Below are 23,345 nucleotides of genomic sequence, written 5' to 3'. Positions count from 1 at the left end.
TGTATGTGCATGCGTGTGTGTTTGTGTGTTGCTATGTGTGTGTGTGTGTGTGTGTGTGTGTGTGTGTGTGTGTGTGTGTGTAACTGTGTATGTTACTGTGTGTGTGTGTGTGTGTGTGTGTGTGTGTGTGTGTGTGTGTGTGTTACTGTGTGTGCGTGTGTGTGTGTGTTTCTATGTGTGCATGTTACATTGTGTGTGTGTGTGTGTGTGTGTGTGTGTGTGTGTGTGTGTTGCTGTGTGTGTGTGTGTTACTGTGTGTGTGTGTGTGTGTGTTTCTAGTGTGTGTGTGTGTGTGTGTGTGTGTGTGTGTGTGTGTTACTGAAACTGAACGAAACTGAACAAAACTGTCAGCTGAATGAGCAAAAGAATGTAATTGTCTTGCACGAACGGTTTATTAAATTGCAGAAGCATAGCCTGGTACTTCGTATGCAGTTTGTGAGTGTAGCTTCCATGGGATATGGTGTCACTCCACTGCATCAGAGTCCACTGTACCTGCGATCTATTTTTTAAATTCCTTAAAATTTAAATTTTTAAAGATGATGGACCCAGATTGTGTATGTCCTATTCCCGTCAGGAAGCGACTCATTATTATCTGGCAACTCCAGGTACTTTTGCTAGTAGATATATATATATATATACACACTCTATATAATAATAGTGTAAGGACTCGACTTTGTTATCCCTTTTATGCCGCACCCAGTGATCCGATGCCCACGGCACTAATGGATTTACGATCTACGAACCGCACTCTTTGTTTATCACGTACAGCCATACTCGAAAAATCTGAATTAGCCGACGTTGGGGCCCAAAAGCATCCGATTAACTGCCGATACGACGCCATGTTATTGGCGTCTGCTGGGTGAAGGCGAAGCAAGCCGTCCGCTGATTGGACAGTCGAAGGCGACAGCAAGCCGTCCACTGAGTGGACAATCCTGAGCATGCATTTGTGCCGGTGTCGTCGATCACGGTGTACGCTAACCTCATCAGGTGGGTTTACATTAATTTCTAAACATTCCGTAAACTGGGTATCTATTTGCCTGCTCCTGTCTTCTCCCACGGCCAGTTATATGTGGCATGTTCAAGAGCACGGTCGTTCAAAGATGTGTATATCAAGGTTGATAATACGAGTACGCAAGGAGTCGTCAGAGGCTTGACTATTAAACCCAAACATTGTTTATCCAGAAGTTTTTAAATAATTTCAACCTCTGATACTGCGTTCATTGTATTATATTCCTACTGCTCTGTCTTGACATTGACGCTTACCAATGCGCCAGTCTGGGGCTAATTCCAGTCGATTTACTAATCCGTTCATTTTTTAAAAGTCTATGGTTCTACTGCTGTTCCTTTCCATTGACACATACCACTGCGCCAGTGTGGTCAGAGTGGTGCTATGCCGATTCCTATTACGAATCCATTCATTTTTCAAAAGTATATCGTAGCGTTGTCATTTAAGTAGACTGCAATAAATACGTTGTTCATATACGCACTCTTCATTCTCATCTTTCTTCCTAACTCTTACTCGGACAAGCAAATCCTCTATGCCATCCATAATGGTACACTCTATCCATACACCACATCCTCCCTTCCGCGGATGTTCCACGGGTTTCGGCTAGTATATATATATATACTTATATATATACAGTACCTATATATACACACATTATATATTGTTGCGGATATGGGATTTACATCCATCCATATCCGCTTGTAAATATTCCCCTATTTCCTCCATACTTCCCAACTATCCCCAATCCCCCATTCCCTAGTCCCATTTTCTGTAAACAACACTCTGTAGACCCGACCTCCCCCTATTTCCCCCATTAAATGTCGCATCCAGGTCCACCGCATCTCACGTAGACAACTATAGGACATCTTGCTAGTTATTCTTAGTCTATGTCAGTTAAGGACTCGTTTCCATTAATTCTGACTCTTCGTTGCACCAGAATGTGATTGTATGGCACCGTTAGGAAGTTTAGGACCTCCCAATACCTCCCCGCAGCTCTTCCTCACGGTTCAACAACAACAACAACAACAGCGGCGGCGGCGCGGGGAGTGCGCGTCCTCACTCCGGCTTGGTTGGTAGGGGGTGTTGGGAGGGCACCAAGCCTTTCCAACGAGCCGCCATCGACCATGTGCTCGACGGGGTTACCAAGTAGGGGCTCGCTGTCAGCTCCTCGTCAAGGGCGGAGCCCGGTAACCCCCGCACCCAATAGAAGCGGCGGACCGATCCCATCTGGGGCGGAGCCAACGAGCCGAGGGCGTGTCACTCCCCGCTGAGCATGCGCAGGAAGAGGGAGGTGACATCAGATGCGCCCTCAGCTTGGAGAGAGAAGGACACCACCTCCGAGGGCTGTGACACCTCCCCGCATCTCTGGACTGGACCGTGCTTGATTCTGTCCCTGAGCCAAGGTGCACCTTGTGCTATCGACTGCCTGTCCTTCCCTGCCATCAATCCCTGTGTAAGTCAGTCTTGTTCCGTTTGTCTGTGGTTTGTCTGTGGTCTGTCTGGGATAGATAAGATTGTGTCTAAGTGCCTATCTCTTCTGTGTCTTTACCTCATTACCTTGTAATCTACCCCTTTTCCCCCCCACTAATTATATCCTCCTCCGGAGGTCTTGAGAACTGTACCCCTTGCGTTGTTTCATTTATCCCAGTCGTTGTGTCCTTTCCATCATTGATTTAGCGTAGCGCGATTTGGCCAACGTTCGAGTGGAATCGGGTGAGTTGGGGGTAATCGGGTAAATTGTGCGAACACGGCGGCCATTCCGCTCGGCCCATCATAACATCTTAAGCCGTGTCCGTAACAATTGGTGTCGGGAAGTGAGCTTGGACCCGAAGCGCGCTTCACGCGCTCGAAATTATTAACGGTGAAATTTGTGTTGTTTTAAAACAAAAAACTCGAATTTTGAAAGTCGCGCTATGGCAGATCAAGACGGCTGGGTTCCGGTAGAGGAGAGTGGGGTAGAATCGACCCAGGATCAGAGGGACGAAGTAGAGGAGAACATTGGCAATGTGGTTGAGGGAGTATCAGACGCACAAAATGGCGTCCTCGCGCACGTGGGTGTAGCGGCACCAAATTTTGCCACGCCCTTTGTACCAACAGTGGAAGACATGCAATTAATTATGGCTGAAATGGAGGCCCTTTTGGACAGGAACAGTGAGCGATTGTTAAACAAAATGGATGCTAACAGTGAGCGATTGGGAAACCAAATGGAAGCAATAACGAACGGATTGGGAAACCAAATGGAAGCAATAACGAACGGATTGGGAAACCAAATGGAAGCAATAACGAACGGATTGGGAAACCAAATGGAAGCAATAACGAACGGATTGGGAAACCAAATTGAAGCAATAACCAACAGAATGGGTGACCGCATGCAAAAATGTGGGGAGACCATGGATCGCATGGTGGGCGAAAGGGTCCCAGGGGTGCACGAGGAGGTAACGCGGGTCGAAAAGCGCTGGTTGAGCGAAGCGGAGGAAAGCACGGGTACAATGATGGGGGTAGAAATCGCGACACGGGGTTTGGAAAAGCCGGCGACCGATGAGGTAGAGGGAATTTTATTAAAGCCAACGGTCGTCGAGGGGAACAAAGACAAAGCAGTGCTGGGAATTAAAATTGAAGAGATGACGGAGGTAGCCCGGGAATTGCAGGGAGAAATGGAAAATGGACAAAGTCCCTGCTCAAATCATGATGATGTACTCGCTAATCCAAATGGAAGTTTACAGGTTCGCGTGGAGAAAAGGATCCCCCAGGTGAGTCGTGCTGTTGTGTATTGTGCGGGTAGATTTTGCAGGAGGATGTTTGGTGACAAAAGAATTGTCGCGCGATTGGGATCGATATGGCATCCGGGCGTTGGTGAAGGGTCCCGTGTGAGTAAAAATGGCACGCGTGTGAGGAAAAAGTGTGCGTCGGCGAGTGGGTGTGTTATAACGTGTGGGAGTGAAACCGAGTGCGAGCAAGAATGCACGTCGGGGTGTACGGAGTGTACGTGCGAGGGTGAGAGTGACACGAGGAGTGAGTTGGTGGTGGAGCGGGTGTGAGGATGCACGCATGGGATGAACGGCGAAGGTGTGCGAGAAAGCACACCTGAGTTGGTAGTAGCGCGAGAGTGGGAGAGCCCATCTGAGCGCGTTAGTGGGTGGATGCAAGAGTGCACGCCCATGGTGAGTGGTACGGAGTACGTACCGAGGGAGAGTGCGCAAGACGGTGCGCGAGGTGTGTTAAAGGAGTGTGCGAACAGCGAGTGTGCGCGAGAGGTGTGGTGTGTAACAGGGAGTACGTTGGTGGAATGTACGGACGGCGTTGGAACGCCGGGTTTGGTGAGGGTGAAAGGGGTAGCGTATGCGTGTGAGCATGCAGGTGAAGCATCGACGGTAACCGGGTTAGCGGTTAGGGCGACGGATAGCCGATGCGAGCACTCGGGGCGCGGGGTGCTTTGTTGGGTGCGAGGCCCGGCGCGGGTCGATGCTGCGTCGCTTCTCTTCGAAGCGTCGTTGCCGATTCGGGCTTGGCCCCGCCCCGCACGGTCGAGTCCGGGCCTTGGCGGGCGAGGCGACCGGTCCGGTTCAAGGGCGAGTGGAAGGAAGCGGTACGGTGCCCCCTCGTGGGGACGGGGTTCCGACCGGGGGAGATTGAGCCATCGGGCCCGGGACCGCAAGGTGCCGCGCCGAGATGGTGCGTGGAATCTCGGCCCAACTAAACCACCTCCCTTGAACCGAAAGCCGGACGGATTCAACCTGCAGGTGACCAAACCACCCGAATTCATTGCTCGGCTTTACGAACCGAGTTTAATGATGTCATGACGCACCGAGGCTAGGATATAGCGGACTGTGATGATGATGGTAGTGATTTGATACGAAATTTATAATAGTGGGTAGAATTGGCAGTAAATGGAAAATTTTTGAATTGGTTGGAATTTGGACGAGCAAAATTGATAGTGGGACCTCCCCGATGTGGTGGGATGGGCAATCCACCATCCCTCACGGCGAGGGGGGGGTCAAAGGAGCACTAGTTATGGGGTTGATGGCAGTGAAAACTAGCCCGGGTGGGTTAGGATATTGTGTGTAGGGATCTAGAAGAGATTGACATTAGGTAACGTTAAGGTTTAGTTCGTGACTGATACCTGTAGTGGGGACGCAGGTAGATTAGTGTGGATTATAATGACGAGGGAGCGCAATAGTTTAAAGGGACGACTGGGAAGCGCAAGTTTCAGAGGGGAGTAGTTAGATGAGATGATGCTGTGTGAGAACTGGAAAGGTGTGTGGAGCAGTGAGGGAGTAGTGAGTGTTGTGGATCAGCGCGAATGCGCTTGGGGGAGAGAAGGGTGCAGGTGGCACCAGGTGTGAGTGCACAGGTGTGCACCAACAGGTGAATGGAATAAATGGTTGTGTGGAAGACATGGAGTGTGGAATAAGTGGAGTATTGGAATGGATGGTCGTGGAGTGAGTATGGTGGAAACGATGGAGTGGAGTGGGTGGTGCGAAGGTGTGAATGGGGGAAGAGTGGACCCCCATCACGAATACCCGGGGCGGGTAGTGTAAGTGTTAGGTAGAGGGTATAGGTAAATTGTGGTTGGATATTGGCATCTGTGGTGCGGGTGACAGAATGGTATTTGAATGGGTGCATTAGTGTTGTGGAAATGGCTGAGCGTGTAGCCTGTTTGTGTGTGTAGTTGGTTGGGCACTCCACCACTGTGAGGATGTCGGCCAGGTGAGGCCGCAGGTGGGCTCTGGGAGCCGGTAGTTGTTGTGGATGGGGCCCGAGGATCCGGAGGACGGACCCGGGTAGCCCAGTGCCAGAGGGCACCAAGGGGTGACAGAGCCAGGAGGGGCTTTCCCCAGTTAGATAGGTTAGGGTGAGGAGCAGGTAAGCTCGGGTGGCAACTACAGTGGTGGAGGTGTGCAGGTGGGTAGACCTGTTGGGAGAGCTACACGTCACAGCCCAGAAATTGTGCGAGGGCACCGGGAGATGAATCGGGGGAGTGAGACCCCAAATTGAGAAGCACCACAGTTTGGTCAATGGGAATTGTTTTTTAGAACCCATATAGTAAGTTGGCCAATGGATTGGCAGGGAAAGACCCCGGGTAGTGTAAAATGTGTTAATGTCATTTAGAGGATAGTTAGGATTGAAGTCTCCTCGCACCATCTACATGCACTCACCTGGGATGACGTACCTCCACACCATGCCATGTTTTGTTATTTTATTGTGCAGATGTTTGGAATGTGAGACGCATCATGACGTGGGTGTGACATTGTGCTTTGTTGTTCCATCTCTTCCTCCTTATGAGGATTGATGACGAATTGGGTGATGGCAAATTTTGGATAGAGGGATTGTGGTGACGAATTTGGTATAGAGGAAATATGGGGAGACGTGACAGTAGCGACGGATTGGTAATGTGTAGATTTTGTACATATGGGGTAAGGGCAAGGGTAGTGTAGGTGACAGGGGGTGACGTACGGTAGGGACGAGTTTTCTCACTTCGCCCTCCGTACGCATTTCGCCTTGCATTGCCTTATTGATGTGTACCCTTGTGACCTTACCCCTTGCTCATTTGTCTCTTTTGTCTCCCACATGACCTGTGCGCCATTGGGCGCCGAGGGGAGCGTGCGTGAGTCGACCATTGTGCGCCCGGCACTCTCAGAACCAGCTGTCTGCATCGATGCACCACATTATGGACCACATGTCTGTGGCCGAGCACCACTTATGGACCCCATGGGTTGGGGCATGGCCCCTCTGCTGGAACCGGCCATGAGGGCCCGAAATCTTGCTGGCGGACCTTGGCCACAGGGCACCGATGCCCCACAGGTGAACCACACTAGTCGGCCCTGTGGGCCATAAATAAAGAAAATAAAATGGACACGTTGGGCACACTTTATTGCAAATAGGCCGCCAGTAAGAAAATGAAAGAAAGACAACAACTGGAAGACAATAATAATAACCAGCAGAGGGAGCCGAAGAGCAAGAGACACCTGCAGGGTTAGGGGTTGTTGATTTATTTTTTATTGTTGAACATTGATGAACTATGGTGACTGCACCGATGGGTGCTTGGGTGTGTATTGGTGCGTTTTGGGTGCTTTCATGGTGCATTGATGCAGAGCAGACTGTCTCCCCCCCAGAAAGAACAATCACAGGTCCTGGGTTAGTCTTGTAAATAAAGTAGCGTCAATTGTAAATAATGCTCCCTACCGGCTGTATGTTTAGTTTGAGGATTCTTTCCGCGATTCGGTTATCCTGTGGGTGTGTTTCTGTGAGGAGAAGGGTGCAACGTCGCAGGGGGACATATTTACTCATTTGTGAACATCTGTAAAACTGTCGCACTCAGGGTTGAGTTAATAGTAGAGGGAACTACATCTGAGTGCCACACTAAAGTAGGTAAAAATTTATCGGGTCGGGACGCCCCGAGGTAGAGAAGGGTGCAATGTTGCGGATATGGGATTTACATCCATCCATATCCGCTTGTAAATATTCCCCTATTTCCTCCATACTTCCCAACTATCCCCAATCCCCCATTCCCTAGTCCCATTTTCTGTAAACAACACTCTGTAGACCCGACCTCCCCCTATTTCCCCCATTAAATGTCGCATCCAGGTCCACCGCATCTCACGTAGACAACTATAGGACATCTTGCTAGTTATTCTTAGTCTATGTCAGTTAAGGACTCGTTTCCATTAATTCTGACTCTTCGTTGCACCAGAATGTGATTGTATGGCACCGTTAGGAAGTTTAGGACCTCCCAATACCTCCCCGCAGCTCTTTCTCACGGTTCAACAACAACAACAACAACAGCGGCGGCGGCGCGGGGAGTGCGCGTCCTCACTCCGGCTTGGTTGGTAGGGGGTGTTGGGAGGGCACCAAGCCTTTCCAACGAGCCGCCATCGACCATGTGCTCGACGGGGTTACCAAGTAGGGGCTCGCTGTCAGCTCCTCGTCAAGGGCGGAGCCCGGTAGCCCCCGCACCCAATAGAAGCGGCGGACCGATCCCATCTGGGGCGGAGCCAACGAGCCGAGGGCGTGTCACTCCCCGCTGAGCATGCGCAGGAAGAGGGAGGTGACGTCAGATGCGCCCTCAGCTGGGAGAGAGAAGGACGCCACCTCCGAGGGCTGTGACACCTCCCCGCATCTCTGGACTGGACCGTGCTTGATTCTGTCCCTGAGCCAAGGTGCACCTTGTGCTATCGACTGCCTGTCCTTCCCTGCCATCAATCCCTGTGTAAGTCAGTCTTGTTCCGTTTGTCTGTGGTCTGTCTGGGCTAGATAAGATTGTGTCTAAGTGCCTATCTCTTCTGTGTCTTTACCTCATTACCTTGTAATCTACCCCTTTTCCCCCCCACTAATTATATCCTCCTCCGGAGGTCTTGAGAACTGTACCCCTTGCGTCGTTTCATTTATCCCAGTCGTTGTGTCCTTTCCATCATTGATTTAGCGTAGCGCGATTTGGCCAACGTTCGAGTGGAATCGGGTGAGTTGGGGGTAATCGGGTAAACTGTGCGAACACGGCGGCCATTCCGCTCGGCCCATCATAACATCTTAAGCCGTGTCCGTAACAATATATATACAGTGCCTTCAGACAAGTATTCACCCCTTGACTTTTTTTACATTTTGTTGTGTTACAGCCTGAATTTAAAATGGGTTCAATTGAGATTTTTTTGTCACTGATCTACACATAATACCCCATAATGTCAAAGTAGAATTTTTGTTTTGAGAAATTTTTACAAAAACATGTAGCATTGAGTACCATCATAGGCAGTACCATTATCCACCACCTAAAAGGAATTATTTTGATAGTTACATCGGTTTGTAAAAGTTTCCTTCAATACCAGTCTTGGACATTACAGTTCGCAAACTATTTTTAGTTGGTAAAATCCATATTAATAACTGACGGGACCACAAGCTCGTATAGCTGTCCAGTCGGCCAGGCTCACGTTCAACAATTTGACCACCCATTGGTTCTCACCCCACAGTGTGCAGGCATAATTTGGCATGGATTGGGTATGTGTGTGTGTGTGTGTGTGTGTGTGTGTGTGTGTGTGTGTGTGTGTGTGTGTGTGTTTGTGTGTGTGTTGAGGCAGTGGGGTGGGGTTGTGGATAAATTGTGTGACTGCAATATGCAGATGATAGTCCGTGATGCCGATCCCAAATGGTAGGACACATTTGCATATCACAGTGAGTTGATATCCTCATTCCAAAACCTTCAAAGAATAAATAAGATAGAAAAATTGAGGGAGAAGAAAGGTCAGCATGAAAGGTAAATTAATTCACTGCACCTGCACATCATCAATTGCATAACGAGTCGATGAAACACATGGGAGGATGAATCCAAGTGGCAAAGCATCAACTTAAATCATAGTAAATGCATTCAATGCATTCAGAAATGTATTCAGAAAGTATTCAGACCTCTTCACTTTTTCACATTTTGTTATGTTGCAGCCTTATGCTGAAATCGTTTAAATTCATTTTTTCCCTCATCAATCTGCACTCAATACCCCATAATGACAAAGAGAAAACAGGATTTTAGAAAGTTTTGCAAATTTATTAAAAAGAAAAAACTGAAATATCACATTTCAGTTTTTTCAGACCCTTAACTTAGTACTTCGTTGAAGCACTTTTGGCAGCGATTACAGCCTCGAGTCTTCTTGGGTATGATGCGACAAGCTTTGCACACCTGGATTTGGGGATTTTCTGCCATTCTTCTCTGCAGATCCTCTCAAGCGCTATCAGGTTGGGTGGGGACCGTCGGTGGACAGCCATTTTCAGGTCTCTCCAGAGATGTTCGATTGGGTTCAAGTCAGGGCTCTGGCTGGGCCACTCAAGGACCTTCACAGAGTTGTCCCTAAGCCACTCCTACGTTGTCTTGGCTGTGTGCTTACGGTCATTGTCCTGTTGGAAGGTGAACCTTTGGCCCAGTCTGAGGTCCTGAGTGCTCTGTTTCAGGTTTTCATTAAGAATATCTCTGTACTTTGCTCCGATCATTGTTCCCTCAACCCTGACCAGTCCCCCAGTCCCTACTGCTTAAAAACACCCCCACAGCATGATGCTGCCACCACCATGCTTCACTGTTGGGATGGTATTGGGCAGGTGATGAGCGGTGCCTGGTTTCCTCCAGACATGACGCTTAGAATTGCGGCCAAACAGTTCCTTCTTGGTTTCATCAGACCACAGAATCTTGTTTCTCACAGTCTGAGTCCTTTCGCTGCTTTTTTGCAAACTCCAAGTGAGCTTTCATGTGTCTTTCACTGAGGAGAGGCTTCCGTCTGGCCACTCTGCCAAAAATCCCAGATCGGTGGTGTTTCAGTGATGGTTGTCCTCCTGGAAGTTTCTCCCATCTCCACACAGGATCTCTGGAGCTCAGCCAGAGTGACCATCGGGTTCTTGATCACCTCTCTTACCAAGGCCCGTCTCCCCGGATTGCTCAGTTTGGCCGGGCGGCCAGCTCTAGGAAGTGTCCTGGTTGTTCCAAACTTCTTCTATTTAAGAATTATGGAGGCCACTGTGCTCTTGGGAACCTTCAATGCAGCAGAATTTTTTTTGTAGACTTCCCCAGATCTGTGCCTCGACACAATCCTGTCTCTGAGCTCTGCAGGCAGTTCCTTCGACTTCGTGGCTTGGTTTTTGCTCTGTTATGCATTGTCAGCTGTGAGGCCTCATATAGACAGGTGTGTTCCTTTCCAAATCATGTCCAATCAATTGAATTTACCACAGGTGGACTCCAATCAAGGTGTAGAACCATCTCAAAGATGATCAAGAGAAATGGGAGGAACCTGGGCTAAATTTCAAATGTCATAGCAAAGGGTCTGAATACTTATGTCAATGTGATATTTCAGTTTTTTCTTTTTAATAAATTTGCAAAACTTTCTAAAATCCTGTTTTCTCTTTGTCATTACGGGGTATTGAGTGTAGATTGATGAGGGAAAAAATGAATTTAAACGATTTCAGCAGAAGGCTGCAACATAACAAAATGTCAAAAAGGTGAAGGGGTCTGAATACTTTCTGAATGCACTGTATGTGTGAAGCAGAAAAAAAATGAAAACTGCTTTGCGAATTTCCCTCTGATTTTGCATATGTGCTTGGAGTATCCAGGGTCAGGTCATGGGCATGAAATAAATTCCCCCTGTATACCTGGAATAGTTCAAGTGATTTAACCATCGTTCCCCGCTGGTGGAAGCAGCAATTGACACTACCTATTGCTCTCAGAGGGATCTTTTTTACTTTTTAAAATATATCTTATGCATAACTATATTATCTTCAGGGGAAAATGCTTGGGTCTATGCTGAACATATAATGGTAGCTTCCAATGTTAATTCACTGAGTTAAACATTTGAGCTTGACTATAAATTACAATAAATATTGCTAAAGATGTCATGGATATACAGTACTGATACAAACCATATAGAATGAAGGAGGAGAAAACAAAAATAAAAAATTGGGGGATGGAAGAGCAATGACAACGATTTGGGATACAAATCGTTAAATAGGTAGGGAGGGAATGACTGTGTGTGAGGAACACTGGTGGGTAGGAAGTGGTGGGTGGTTTTGGGATGGATGGCAGTCTAAATTCTATGTTTTTGTGTATATATCTATAGCTCCTTCAATGACGTGCCTTCTCCCACTGGGAACATTGAAGATTATATTACAAGTATGAATACCATCATGTCTCTGTGCTTTCAGGTAAAAGTCAATCCTCATTACATTGTTCCAGAATCGGATTACTCCAACAACGTTGTCAGATGTGATATCCGCTACACCGGGAATTACGTCTATACTTCCAACTGCTACGTTTCACCGTAAGTCTGCTCCCTTTTCCAAAGTAAAAGAGAAGAGGTTTTTTTTTCTTGGAGTTAAAGCAAAAAATGTTTGCCAGTGCGAATAAAAAAGAGATGCATCAGGATGTTGGTTGAAAGTTTGGTTGGTCTTTACCTGTCACTCAGCTTCATTGTTTGGAGCAACAGGATTGTTAACCAACCACAGTGCTGTCACATCATTAAAAAGTCCCTTCTGAGTTTATAGGAGAACCATGGTTCAAACAAGCCGAGTAATAACAAAGACTTTTAAAATGGTCCGTGCTGCTTCCTTGCTTGATGCTCAGAATTTAAAAAGGATATAGCACGGACCAACAATCATCGGCTGGCAACCATTGTGCAGGCTTGATGGGCCAATTGGCCTCCTATGTTGAATTCCTTTGAAAGGAATTCAACAACAAAACAACATGCATTTTAAGGCCATGTTCCCTGCTAGAGCGGGGGTTAGCCTTGCGGTCCCCATGACAATCTTCTCCATTTTGCCCTATTTTCTGCATCTCTCCTTGTTAACCCCCTTGCCCGCATTTCTTCTTCCACCATCTTTAGCCAAGTCTTTCTCGGTCTTCCCCGTCCTCTACTTCCTTCTACATTAACTTCCATCACTCTTCTCATCCAGTCACTTTCATCCTTCCTCAATACATGACCAAACCATCTCAACCTGTTCCTCTTCACAGCATCAATCACAGGCAATATTCCCATCATCTTTCGCAATTCATCATTTGTCTTCCTCTCTCTCAACGATACTCCGCACATCCATCGAACCATTCGCATTTCCACCCTTTCCAGCCTCCGTTGCTGCTCTACGTTCATTACCCATGTCTCGCTCCCATAAATCATAACACTTCTCACACATGCAGCATACACCTTTCCCTTCAGCTTCAGCGACACTCTCCTCCTCATCAGCACGCCACTCAGTTCCCGAAACTTCTTCCATGCACATCTCACTCGAGCAACCGTTGCCGAGTCTGATCCACCTTCTCCATTCAGCATGTCTCCGAGGTAGCAAAATGTTTTCACACCTTCCAGCTTCACGCCGTCTCCAAGATCCAACTCAACATTTCCTCCATCTGCAGCTCCCTCTGTGCACACCTTACATTTGAATGTAGCTGCCACACTGGTTAATGACCCTCTCAGACCACTACATTTTTGATGAACCCACTCAGCACACATTGTACATTGAATGGAGTTCACTCCGACACCCTTCCTGCACACAGCACACGGCCACTTCCCAGTTCTTTCCACCTCACCACATGCTTTACCACTTGCCATCACCTTTGTCTTTCCGATATTCACCTTCAGACCTTTTGTCTCCATACATTCCTTCCACTTGTTCATCTTTTCCTTCAGTCCATCCATACTTTCCGCAATCAACACCAGATCATCTGCATACAACAACTCCCACGGTAAACCCTCCTTTACGGTCTGAGCCAGCACCTCCATCACAGCTACAAATAGTAGTGGACTTAGTACCGACCCTTGATGCACTCCCACCTTCACCTCAAACTCACCACTGTTCCCGTCCTTCGTCCTTACAGCTGTGCGTGCTCTTTTGTACATTGCCAACACTACTCTGATCAACCATTCCTCCACTCCTAACTTCCTCAATGCCCATGTCAATACTTTGCGTGGAACCCTATCGAATGCTTTCTCCAGATCAACAAACCCAAAAAACAACATCTTCCTCTTATCCATGTACTTCTCCTGCAACTGCCTCACAATGAAAAGCGCATTTGTCGTTCCTCTTCCTGGCATAAATCCAAACTGCATTTCGTCGATCTTCATTTTCTTCCTTATCCTCCTCTCCAACACCCTTTCCAATACCTTCATTCCATGCTCCAATAGCTTTATCGCTCGGTACGAGCCACACTCCAGAGGGTCACCTTTCCCCTTGTATAGAGGGACAAGGGTACTCAGTTCCCAATCCACTGGAATGCGGCCTTCTTTCACCACCAGATTACAGATCTCTGTCATTCTCTTCACACCCCAACTTCCTGCTGCCTTCAACATATCTCCCACAACTCCCGTCGGCCCTCCCGCTTTTCCACTCTTCATTGCTTTTATCGCTTCCTCAACTTCCTTCTCAGTTATCTTCTCTGCCGGTCCTAAAACTGGGTTACTCTCTATGTTGCCATCCCATTCATTCTCTGTATTCAACAGCATTTCCATATATCTTTTCCATCTTCCTTTAATTCCATCTGGGTCGACAACGATTTGTCCCACTTCATCCTTCAAGCAACTCACCCCCATCACATCACACCTCTCTTTCGCTATCTGCTTTGCAATCCTGAATACTGCTTTCTGACCCTCTTCCGAATCCAAGCGTTCTCCGAACATTTTCCTACATGCCTCCTGCGCCTTTGCTACCTCTTTCTTTGCAGCCTTCCTGGCTGCCTTATAACTTTCATGCTCTGCTGTTTCTGCTCCCGTACCCTTCGCCTTCTGCCACTCTTTGAACTTCTTCCTTTTCTCGTCAATCCTCTTTCCAACCTCAACATCCCACCACCATGTTTCCGAGTGCCTCGGTGGTCCTTTTGTCCATCCACATACCTCACCAACGGCTCCCAACAGACTAGCTTTCATTGACATCCAACCACTTTCAAGCTCAACCACATCATCCTCTACCCTACTCAGCCTCTCTTTTAATGCCTCCCTTACTGTCACCTCTTTCAACCTCCACACCTTCATTCTCGGTTGGTACTTCACCCGCCGAGCTCTCCTCGCACCTTTCACCCTTATGTCGCAGACAACCAAGTGGTGCTGTGAAACAGCCTCCTCCCCCGGGATCACCTTTGTGTCCCGGAGGTGCCCCCTATCTCGCCGACGCACCATCAGGTAGTCAACGGTTGTCGTCGACCCACCTGACGTGTATGTAACAAGCTTATTGTCCTCTTTCTGGAACTGAGTATTACAAATCAACAAATCAGCTCCATCAGCAAACTCCAAGATCCTTTCACCTTCTCCATTTCTCACACCATATCCGTAACCCCCATGAACTCCCTCAAAACCATCCATACTCCTTCCCACATGTCCATTCAGGTCTCCTCCCACCACAACAACTTCCTCATCTTTCACGTTTTCCATCAGCTTCTCTATCGCACACCAGAACTTGTCCTTCTCTTCATCGCTTCGACCAACCTGCGGAGCATATCCCGAGATGATGTTCACCAAGAGCTTTCCAATCATCATTTTCACCATCATCAACCTATCACTCACTCTAGTCACACTCACCACACTGTCTACAAACTCCTCAGAAAACAGGACACCAACACCATTCACGCCCTCCGGGCACCCTTGCCACACAAACTTGTATTTCTGTCCCTGCCTACCCTTCACCATTCTCACACCACTTCCCTTCCATCTCGTCTCTTGCACACAACATATGTCCACTCTTCTTCTGACCAATACTTCCACCACTTCTCCTGATCTCCCTGTCATTGTCCCCACATTCCATGTCCCAAACCTCAGAAACCGATCTCCACTTCGGGCTGAAGTGGACAATATAGCACGGACCAACAATCATCGGCTGGCAACCATTGTGCAGGCTTGATGGGCCAATTGGCCTCCTATGTTGAATTCCTTTGAAAGGAATTCATATTGTTATATTAGGATGGCAATCTGGTGGGATATTACTCAGCCTCTATCACATTGCCAGCATAATCCTGGACCATGTCATCCTCCTGAAAGGACCGGAAATGGACAATCTGGCTTTGAGTTGAATACAACTTAAATTGTGCTCCACAGTAAGCAGACGACATGGCGTTACTCATATAAAGAGATAGATTATACTTGGGTTAACCAGTGCTTCATGTGGGAGATACTCGGTGGGGGTGGATCATGTTCATGTGGTATGGACATGATGATCCGCTATCCTCCTTTCTTTCTCTCTGGGATTTGCAATTTATAGGTTACACTCTTTTTTTGCTTGAATGAAAGAAAATACAGAGCTCATTAACGTGACTGGTCCTGCCGTGCCATGGCAGGTGGATGGAGAAACAAGTGTTGAATTTTTTTTGTCCTTTGTTAATTTTAAGGGGATATATATATCCCATCTGCAACCATGTGGATGTAAAGAAACAAATCATGGTATAGAACCACCTTTAGAGGCCATTTTTCCCTGCAGAGTGGGGGTTGGCATTTTTTGGGCACCGTGGTCCCCTTTTTGAAGCAATGTTTTATGGCCGGATGACCTTCCTGCCGCCAACCCTGTTAGTCGCCTCTTGCGACACACAGGGAATTACCAGTGAAGCTGGTACTCAATTTGCCGACCTCGGAAGGATGACAGGCTGAGTCAACCCCCCTGGCGTTAATTCAGCGATCGACTGGGATTCGAACCCAGGATCCTAGGATCCCAAGCCGGCACACTAACCGCTAAGCCAACACCAGGATTCGAACCCAGGATCCTAGGATCCCAAGCCGGCACCCTAACCGCTAAGCCAACACCAGGATTCGAACCCAGGATCCTAGGATCCCAAGCCGGCACCCTAACCGCTAAGCCAACACCAGGATTCGAACCCAGGATCCTAGGATCCCAAGCCGGCACCCTAACCGCTAAGCCAACACCAGGATTCGAACCCAGGATCCTAGGATCCCAAGCAGGCACCCAAACCACTAAGCCAACACCAACACCAGGCAACAAAAAATCATGGTGTCTTAAGCATAAATCTGCCTTCAGCCCATACTATAGCTATCTCACCTTTGCACTCTATTCAGTAATTGATTATGTTTGACTGTAAATATTGTGTTTTATATAAAGGCATAAGCTAAGGAAATGAGTAATGGAAGTGAAAAGTGAAATGATATATAGCACATGGCTAGAGCTGAACAGAATCCTCCTGTTTTTTACAATTCCTTGTAAATTCCTATACTAAGCACAGATCATTTGCTCTTCCACACACAGATATTAAGACTATCAAACCAAATACCATCGGAAGCACTCGAAGAAACAACACCACTGCAAAGGGCCTTGGAACAGCTGTAGTATCTTTAAATCTGTATTATTAGACGAGAACATTTTATGGTATCCTTTATAGTGGATGGAAAACGTGAAATAAGGAATACATCAGAATGAAATGCTTTTTGATGAGGTGGACAGAGTGGGTGGGGGAATTTTATATATATATATTTAGATGTTGCAATATAGATGTGTTGCATATCTGGAGTTTTTTAAATTCAAAGGCTTCGACTCAGCAATTGCTGGAGGAAACGTTTCCTTGCGGGCCAACTATTGAGGAACAAAGGGGGTTGACAGCCGACTGGAGGAGATGATGTGAGTCCAAAATTTCGCATCGGTGTACGTAATAAATATATTATGTACCCCTTCTGAGCTAGATTGAGCGCTCGAGCAATGATCAGGTGCCTTTTCATTTGTATCTGTCTTGGTACGCTTCCTCGTTGCTCTGATGTTGCCTTTCTGTGAGGCCTTCAAAGGACACTGTGTCATTGTTTAAGTCGTTTTGACTTGTCCTTGTCCAATACTTTGACATATTTTGTGAATACAACTTTCAAATCAAAAGGCACATTAAGCTTCACTTTTTGCATTACAGTGTGCAGAAATTTTTCACCATCCAAATGCAACTTGTGGCTAAAAAAGAAAATACGTGGCACATTTCATTCATTCTGTGCAATGAAGGAATTACTAGCTTTCAGGAATTTTTATTTTAATACGTCAATATGCATGGTGCTGTGACATGTACATTCTGAAAGGTGCATGTTGGAACAGGTGGCTTTGGTTAATGTTATTTGACCACCGTATTTTAAAACGATTGCCTGTTATGAACAATAAACGCAAAGGACAGATTGTTTTTGCTCTAAAATTGTGGCTTGTATGTTTTAACAACTTATTTTCTTGTTGTGACTAATCCAGGCCACGTTTCAAGGTAATAGTCCATCAGGTGTTGGACCATTGGTCCATAGTGGGTGAAATGGTACCAAAACGTTGGATTGTGTCAAGTTCGTTTGGGCAGGAATTATTTTCCAAGATGCTGGCGACAATCACCTACTCTTTGTGAAAGACTCTGTGGGATCTTCAACATCCACCAATTTCAGTCCTGGCAGTCAGGTCCCCGAAGCTTCACATCCCATCCAATGGACTGCAAACTTCTGGATGCAACACCCTGCCTGCTATGCACCAACCCAACAGTTTATCGTATCGGGTCAAAATTATGTATGCTGCCTCTGTACAATTCTATCAAATGAATTAGTTTTGCTATGCAGCAGTGAAGGGTCACCATGAAAAATAAAGGCACTGAGCATCTATACTCGTCTGTGGTACCTTCACTTTTTAATCTTCCCAACTACAACCATTATTTTTCAATACCGTACTCTTATCAACATTGAGTTTATGAAACCATTGCGTAGATATTTACTTTACTCATACATCCATTCATCACATGTATCTGCTACGTATTGCATTGATTTTTGCACATTTGTGATGAATTAGCTCAATGTGGTGTCTGAGCAATTGCAATGTGCCTGGTGTGCTGCTTTCAACTACCCTTAATATGATTTCCATCTTTATATCCCAAATGATTACTGGTAAAGGAATTGTTTTCATTTTAGGCTGATCATGAAGAGCGCACAGCTGTAAGGACGAAGGACGGGAACAGTGGTGAGTTTAAGGTGAAGATGGGAGTGCATCGGGGGTCGGTACTAAGTCCACTACTATTTGTAGCTGTGATGGAGGTGCTGGCTCAGAACGTAAAGGAGGGTTTACCGTGGGAGTTGTTGTATGCAGATGATCTGGTGTTGATTGCGGAAAGTATGGACGGACTGAAGGAAAAGATGAACAAGTGGAAGGAATGTATGGAGACAAAAGGTCTGAAGGTGAATATCGGAAAGACGAAGGTGATGGCAAGTGGTAAAGCATGTGGTGAGGTGGAAAGAACTGGGAAGTGGCCCTGTGCTGTGTGTAGGAGGGGTGTCGGAGTGAACTCCATTCAGTGTACAATGTGCGCTGAGTGGGTTCATCAAAAATGTAGTGGTCTGAGAGGGTCATTAACCAGTGTGGCAGCTACATTCAAATGTAAGGTGTGCACAGAGGGAACTGCAGATGGAGGAAATGTTGAGTTGGATCTTGGAGACGGCGTGAAGCTGGAAGGTGTGAAAACATTTTGCTACCTCGGAGACATGCTGAATGGAGAAGGTGGATCAGACTCGGCAACAGTTGCTAGAGTGAGATGTGCATGGAAGAAGTTTCGGGAACTGAGTGGCGTGCTGATGAGGAGGGGAGTGTCGTTGAAGCTGAAGGGAAAGCTGTATGCTGCATGTGTGAGAAGTGTTATGATTTATGGGAGCGAGACATGGGTAATGAACGTAGAGCAGCAACGAAGGTTGGAAAGGGTGGAAATGCGAATGGTTCGATGGATGTGCGGAGTATCGTTGAGAGAGAGGAAGACAAATGATGAATTGCGAAAGATGATGGGAATAGAGCCTGTGATTGATGCTGTGAAGAGGCACAGGTTGAGATGGTTAGGTCATGTGTTGAGGAAGCATGAAACTGACTGGTTGAGAAGAGTGATGGAAATGAATGTAGAAGGAAGTAGAGGACGAGGAAGACCGAGAAAGACTTGGCTAAAGATGGTGGAAGAAGAAATGCGGGCAAGGAGGTTAACAAGGAGAGATGCAGAAAATAGGGCAAGATGGAGAAGATTGACATGGGGACCACAAGGCTAACCCCCGCTCTAGCAGGGAAAATGGCCTTAAAATGCATGTTGTTGTTGTTGTTGTTAGGCTTATCATTTACTCTACTTTATTTGCTCCATATATTTCCTTATTCCTTTAACATATCTCATTGTGCTGTCCCTTTCAGTACATCCCATTAGAGTGTGTACCAGCTTAATGTCGTCCCGTTTAACGTTGTTTCGTTCTAACATGGTTCAAACAAGCCGTAACAATACTCTCAGGGCCAGGCCGTAACAATACTCTCCTTCCTCAATGATTTTCTTTACTTCTGGGTTGAAGCCCTCAAGAGCAACAGTATTGGAACTGTCTGCCTCAGCAGTCACCTATATTATGAAAATTATAGCGTTGGCTAAAACGCTGAAACCATCCTCGGCTGGCATGAAAGTCTTCGTCCTTCGAGCCCACACCCCACTTGCCTTCAAGTTGTTATACAAAGGCTTTTGCCTTCCGCAGAATTCTGTCAAGTTAACATTGACATTGCATTAGTTTTGATCTTCAATCCACATTGAAAGCATCTTTTCCATCTTCTCCATCACTGAACTACGAGTACGACTTGGCTTCGTAGCACTCATTGATACATAGTCACTGCACTTCCAACACTGGGCTTAACTTGTCTGCATTCATACAAATGTTACGAACAGTAGTGGGAATAAAACCCAACGCTCCACCGATTTTAGCTCTTACACGAGCCTCGACTTTGTATACAAAAAAAAAAATACAACGCTACACCGATGTCTGCAGCATGTTCACCATTGTCAAAACGATGTAAAACATCCATTTTCTCTGCAAGACTGATGCTTTTCCATTACTTTTTGGCACCACTAGTACAAGCCCTTCATGGTCGTTTTGAAGCCATGTCAAAGGGTAAAGTGACATACGTACAGTATGTGATGTAAGAACAAATGATACCGGAAGTAGTGTGCAAGCTATGGGACAATGCTAGGAAGTAGTGCGGATGAGTACGCTCTGACCAAATAGTCCGCTCTGACTGACGACGTAATAGCGAGTTATGGCTAAATAATCACGACATTCTGTGAAGCATTGGTATGTAATTAGTAAATTTGCCTTCCGCAGAATTGCAAATTTTTGCTTGTCTCACTTGTCTCACTTGTTGCGAAAAGTCATTTCAACAATGACACAAGTGCGGAAAGTGGTTTTCAACACTGAAAAAGTGAGAGAAGTGGTTTTCAACACTAACATAAGTCGGAAAGGCGGTTTTCAACACAAACACAAGTAAGACAAGTGGTTATTCAACACTAACACAAGTAAGTGAAGTGGTTTTCAACACTGGCATGAGTGAGAAAAGTAATTTCCACACTAACACAACTGCGAAAAGTGGTTTTGCATCATCAGTGCAAGTGAAGAGAGTGGTTTTCAACATTAACACAAGTACGAAAAGTGATTTTTCAATGCTAACACAAGTAGGAAAAGTGGTTTTCAACACTAGCACAACTGCGGAAAGTGGTTTTCAACACTAACAAATGTGTAGAAAGTGGTTTTCAACACGAACACAAGTGAGACAAGTGGTTATTCAACACTAGCACAAGTGCGGAAAGTGGTTTTCAACACTAACACAAGTGCGGGCAGTGGTTTTCAACACGAGCAGAAGGGTGGAGAGTATTTTTCAACACTAACACATTGCAAAAAGTGGTTTTGCAACACGAACACAAGTAAGACAAGTGGTTATTCAACATGTGCAAAAAGTGTGCAACATGTGCAAAAAGTTTCGCACACTTGTGCAAAAAGTGTTTTTTAGCATTATCAGGAGCACGAAAAATGGTTTTTCACACAAGAACGAGTGAGAAAAGTGGTTTTGAAACACATGTTCAAGTTTGGCCAATGGTTTTCATTACTAATACAAGTGGTTTTCAACACTAGCACAACTGCAGAAAGTGGTTTTCAATATTAACACAAGTGTGGAAAGTGGTTTTCAACACTGACACATTGCAAAAAGTGGTTTTTCAACACTGACACCAGTGCGGGACATGGTTCTACAACAATAGCAAAAGTGCGGAAAGTAGTTTTCAATGCTAGCTCAAGTACGGAAGGTGGTTTTGCAACACGAACACAAGTGAGACAAGTGGTTATTCAACAATAACATAATGCAAAAAGTGGTATTTCAACAATATGCACACACACTGCGGAAAGTGTTTTTTTGCATGTGTGCAAAAAAGTGGTTTTTCAACACTGACACAAGTGCAGAACGTGGTTTTCATCACTAACACAAGTGCGAAAAGTGGTTTTTCAACACTAACATTTGTGCACAAAGTGTTTTTTAACACTATCAGGAGCACGAAAAGTGGTTTTTAACACAAGAACTAGTGAGAAAAGTGGTTTTGCAACACAAGTACAAGTGGCCAGTGGTTTTCATCACTAATACAAGTGGAAAAAGTGGTGTTCAACAAGAGCACAAGTGAGGAGAGTGGTCATGCAACAATAGCACAAGTGCGGAAAGTGGTTTTCAACACTGAAACAAGTGAGAAAAGTGGTGTTCAACACTATCACTGTGTGAAAAGTGGTTTTGCAACACTACCACTGTGCGAAAAGTGGTTTTGCAACATTAACACAAATGCAATAATTGGTTTTTCAACGCTAACACAAGTGCGAAAAGTGGTTTTCAACACTAACATAAGTCGGAAAAGTGGTTTTTCAACACAAACACAACACTAACAAAAGTGTTGTCTTTCAACACAAGTACAAGTGTGGTTTTCAAGAAACGCACAAGTGCGGAAAGTGGTTTTCAACACCGACACAAGAACGGAAAGTGGTATTTCAACACTGGCAAGAGTGCAAAAAGTTTCAATACTGGCAAGTCATTTCAACACTGACACATTGGAAAAAGTGGTTTTGCAACACCAACACAAGTGAGACAAGTGGTTATTCAACACTAACACAACTGTGGAAAGTGGTTCTGCAACAACAGCACAAGTGCGGAAAGTGGTTTTCAATGCTAGCTCAAGTGCGGAAGGTGGTTTTGCAACACGAACGCAACTGCAGAAAGTGGTTTTCAACACTGACACAAGTGCAGAAAGTGGTTTTCAACACAAGCACATTGCGAAAAGTGGTTTTGCAACACAAGCACAAGTGCGGGACAGTGGTTTTCATCACTAACACAAGTGAGACAAGTGCTAATTCAATACTAACAGGAGCACGGAAAGGGGTTTTTAACACTAGAACTAGTGAGGAAAGTGGTTTTACAACACAAGTACAAGTGTGGTTTTCAACACTCGCACAAGTGCGGAAAGTGGTTTTCAACACAGACACAAGAGCGGAAAGTGGTATTTCAACACTGGCAAGAGTGCAAAAAGTTTCAATACTGGCAAGTCTAGAACTAGTGAGGCTCGGCTTCACGCTGTTGAATCCAAAGCTTTCAGAATCATTGGAATCTCCCGCGATGAAGCTATCTCTGAGGGCCTTTCAATCACTCACCGCAGGCAGGTAGGTGGTCTTTCTGTCTTCTACCGACTCCTCTCCGGCCTTGCTCCCCCAGCTCTCTCTGTGCTCTGTCCCCCAAATATTCATACAGGTCGCACAGGATCTGCCAGCCACCCTCTGATGGTTAAACTGCCGGAATCTCGGCTCTCTGCTCACCTTCACTCTTTCATTCCTCTTTTCTCCCGCCTCTGGAACAAACTCCGACACTCACTTCAATCACACTCCTCCCTCCAGGTCTTTAAAACAGCTGTTCACCACCATCTCTTATCTTCCCCCATCCAAAACCTTGATCTTTTCTACCCCCACTAATTCACCCCAGATCCACCTTGTTTGAAATTCCAACTTCTTTCCTGGAAGTCCTGGCAGTGTCCATATGTTTTATACCTCTCCCACCCCCCCCCCCCCCTTCCCATGCCTCCCCCCCAAAGCCC

General features: G+C 46.2%; 2 protein-coding genes across 5 annotated transcripts in view; both read left to right on the top strand.

The window, feature by feature from the left end:
• Positions 1-18,054, top strand: part of LOC137431325 (protein-lysine 6-oxidase) — an 84,144-nt gene extending 66,090 nt beyond the window's left edge. For 2 of the 4 annotated variants that reach the window (XM_068122543.2, XM_068122541.2), the window contains 2 exons: positions 11,669-11,784; positions 16,697-18,054. In XM_068122543.2, coding sequence (XP_067978644.2) covers positions 11,669-11,784; positions 16,697-16,703 — 123 coding nt within the window. In that variant the 3' untranslated portion in view covers positions 16,704-18,054. Of the gene's footprint in view, positions 1-11,668; positions 11,789-16,696 lie in introns of those variants that run through there. The other 2 variants (XR_013624099.1, XM_068122542.2) reach the window with 2 other exon arrangements.
• Positions 1-23,345, top strand: part of LOC137431330 (zinc finger protein 608) — a 1,424,803-nt gene that overhangs the window by 971,762 nt on the left and 429,696 nt on the right. The window lies entirely within an intron of this gene.

The sequence above is a fragment of the Myxine glutinosa genome, chromosome 7 (genome assembly GCF_964187855.1).
Source record: "Myxine glutinosa chromosome 7, kmMyxGlut1.1, whole genome shotgun sequence".
Lineage (NCBI taxonomy): Eukaryota > Metazoa > Chordata > Myxini > Myxiniformes > Myxinidae > Myxine > Myxine glutinosa.
This window is presented reverse-complemented; position numbering and strand designations above follow the sequence as displayed.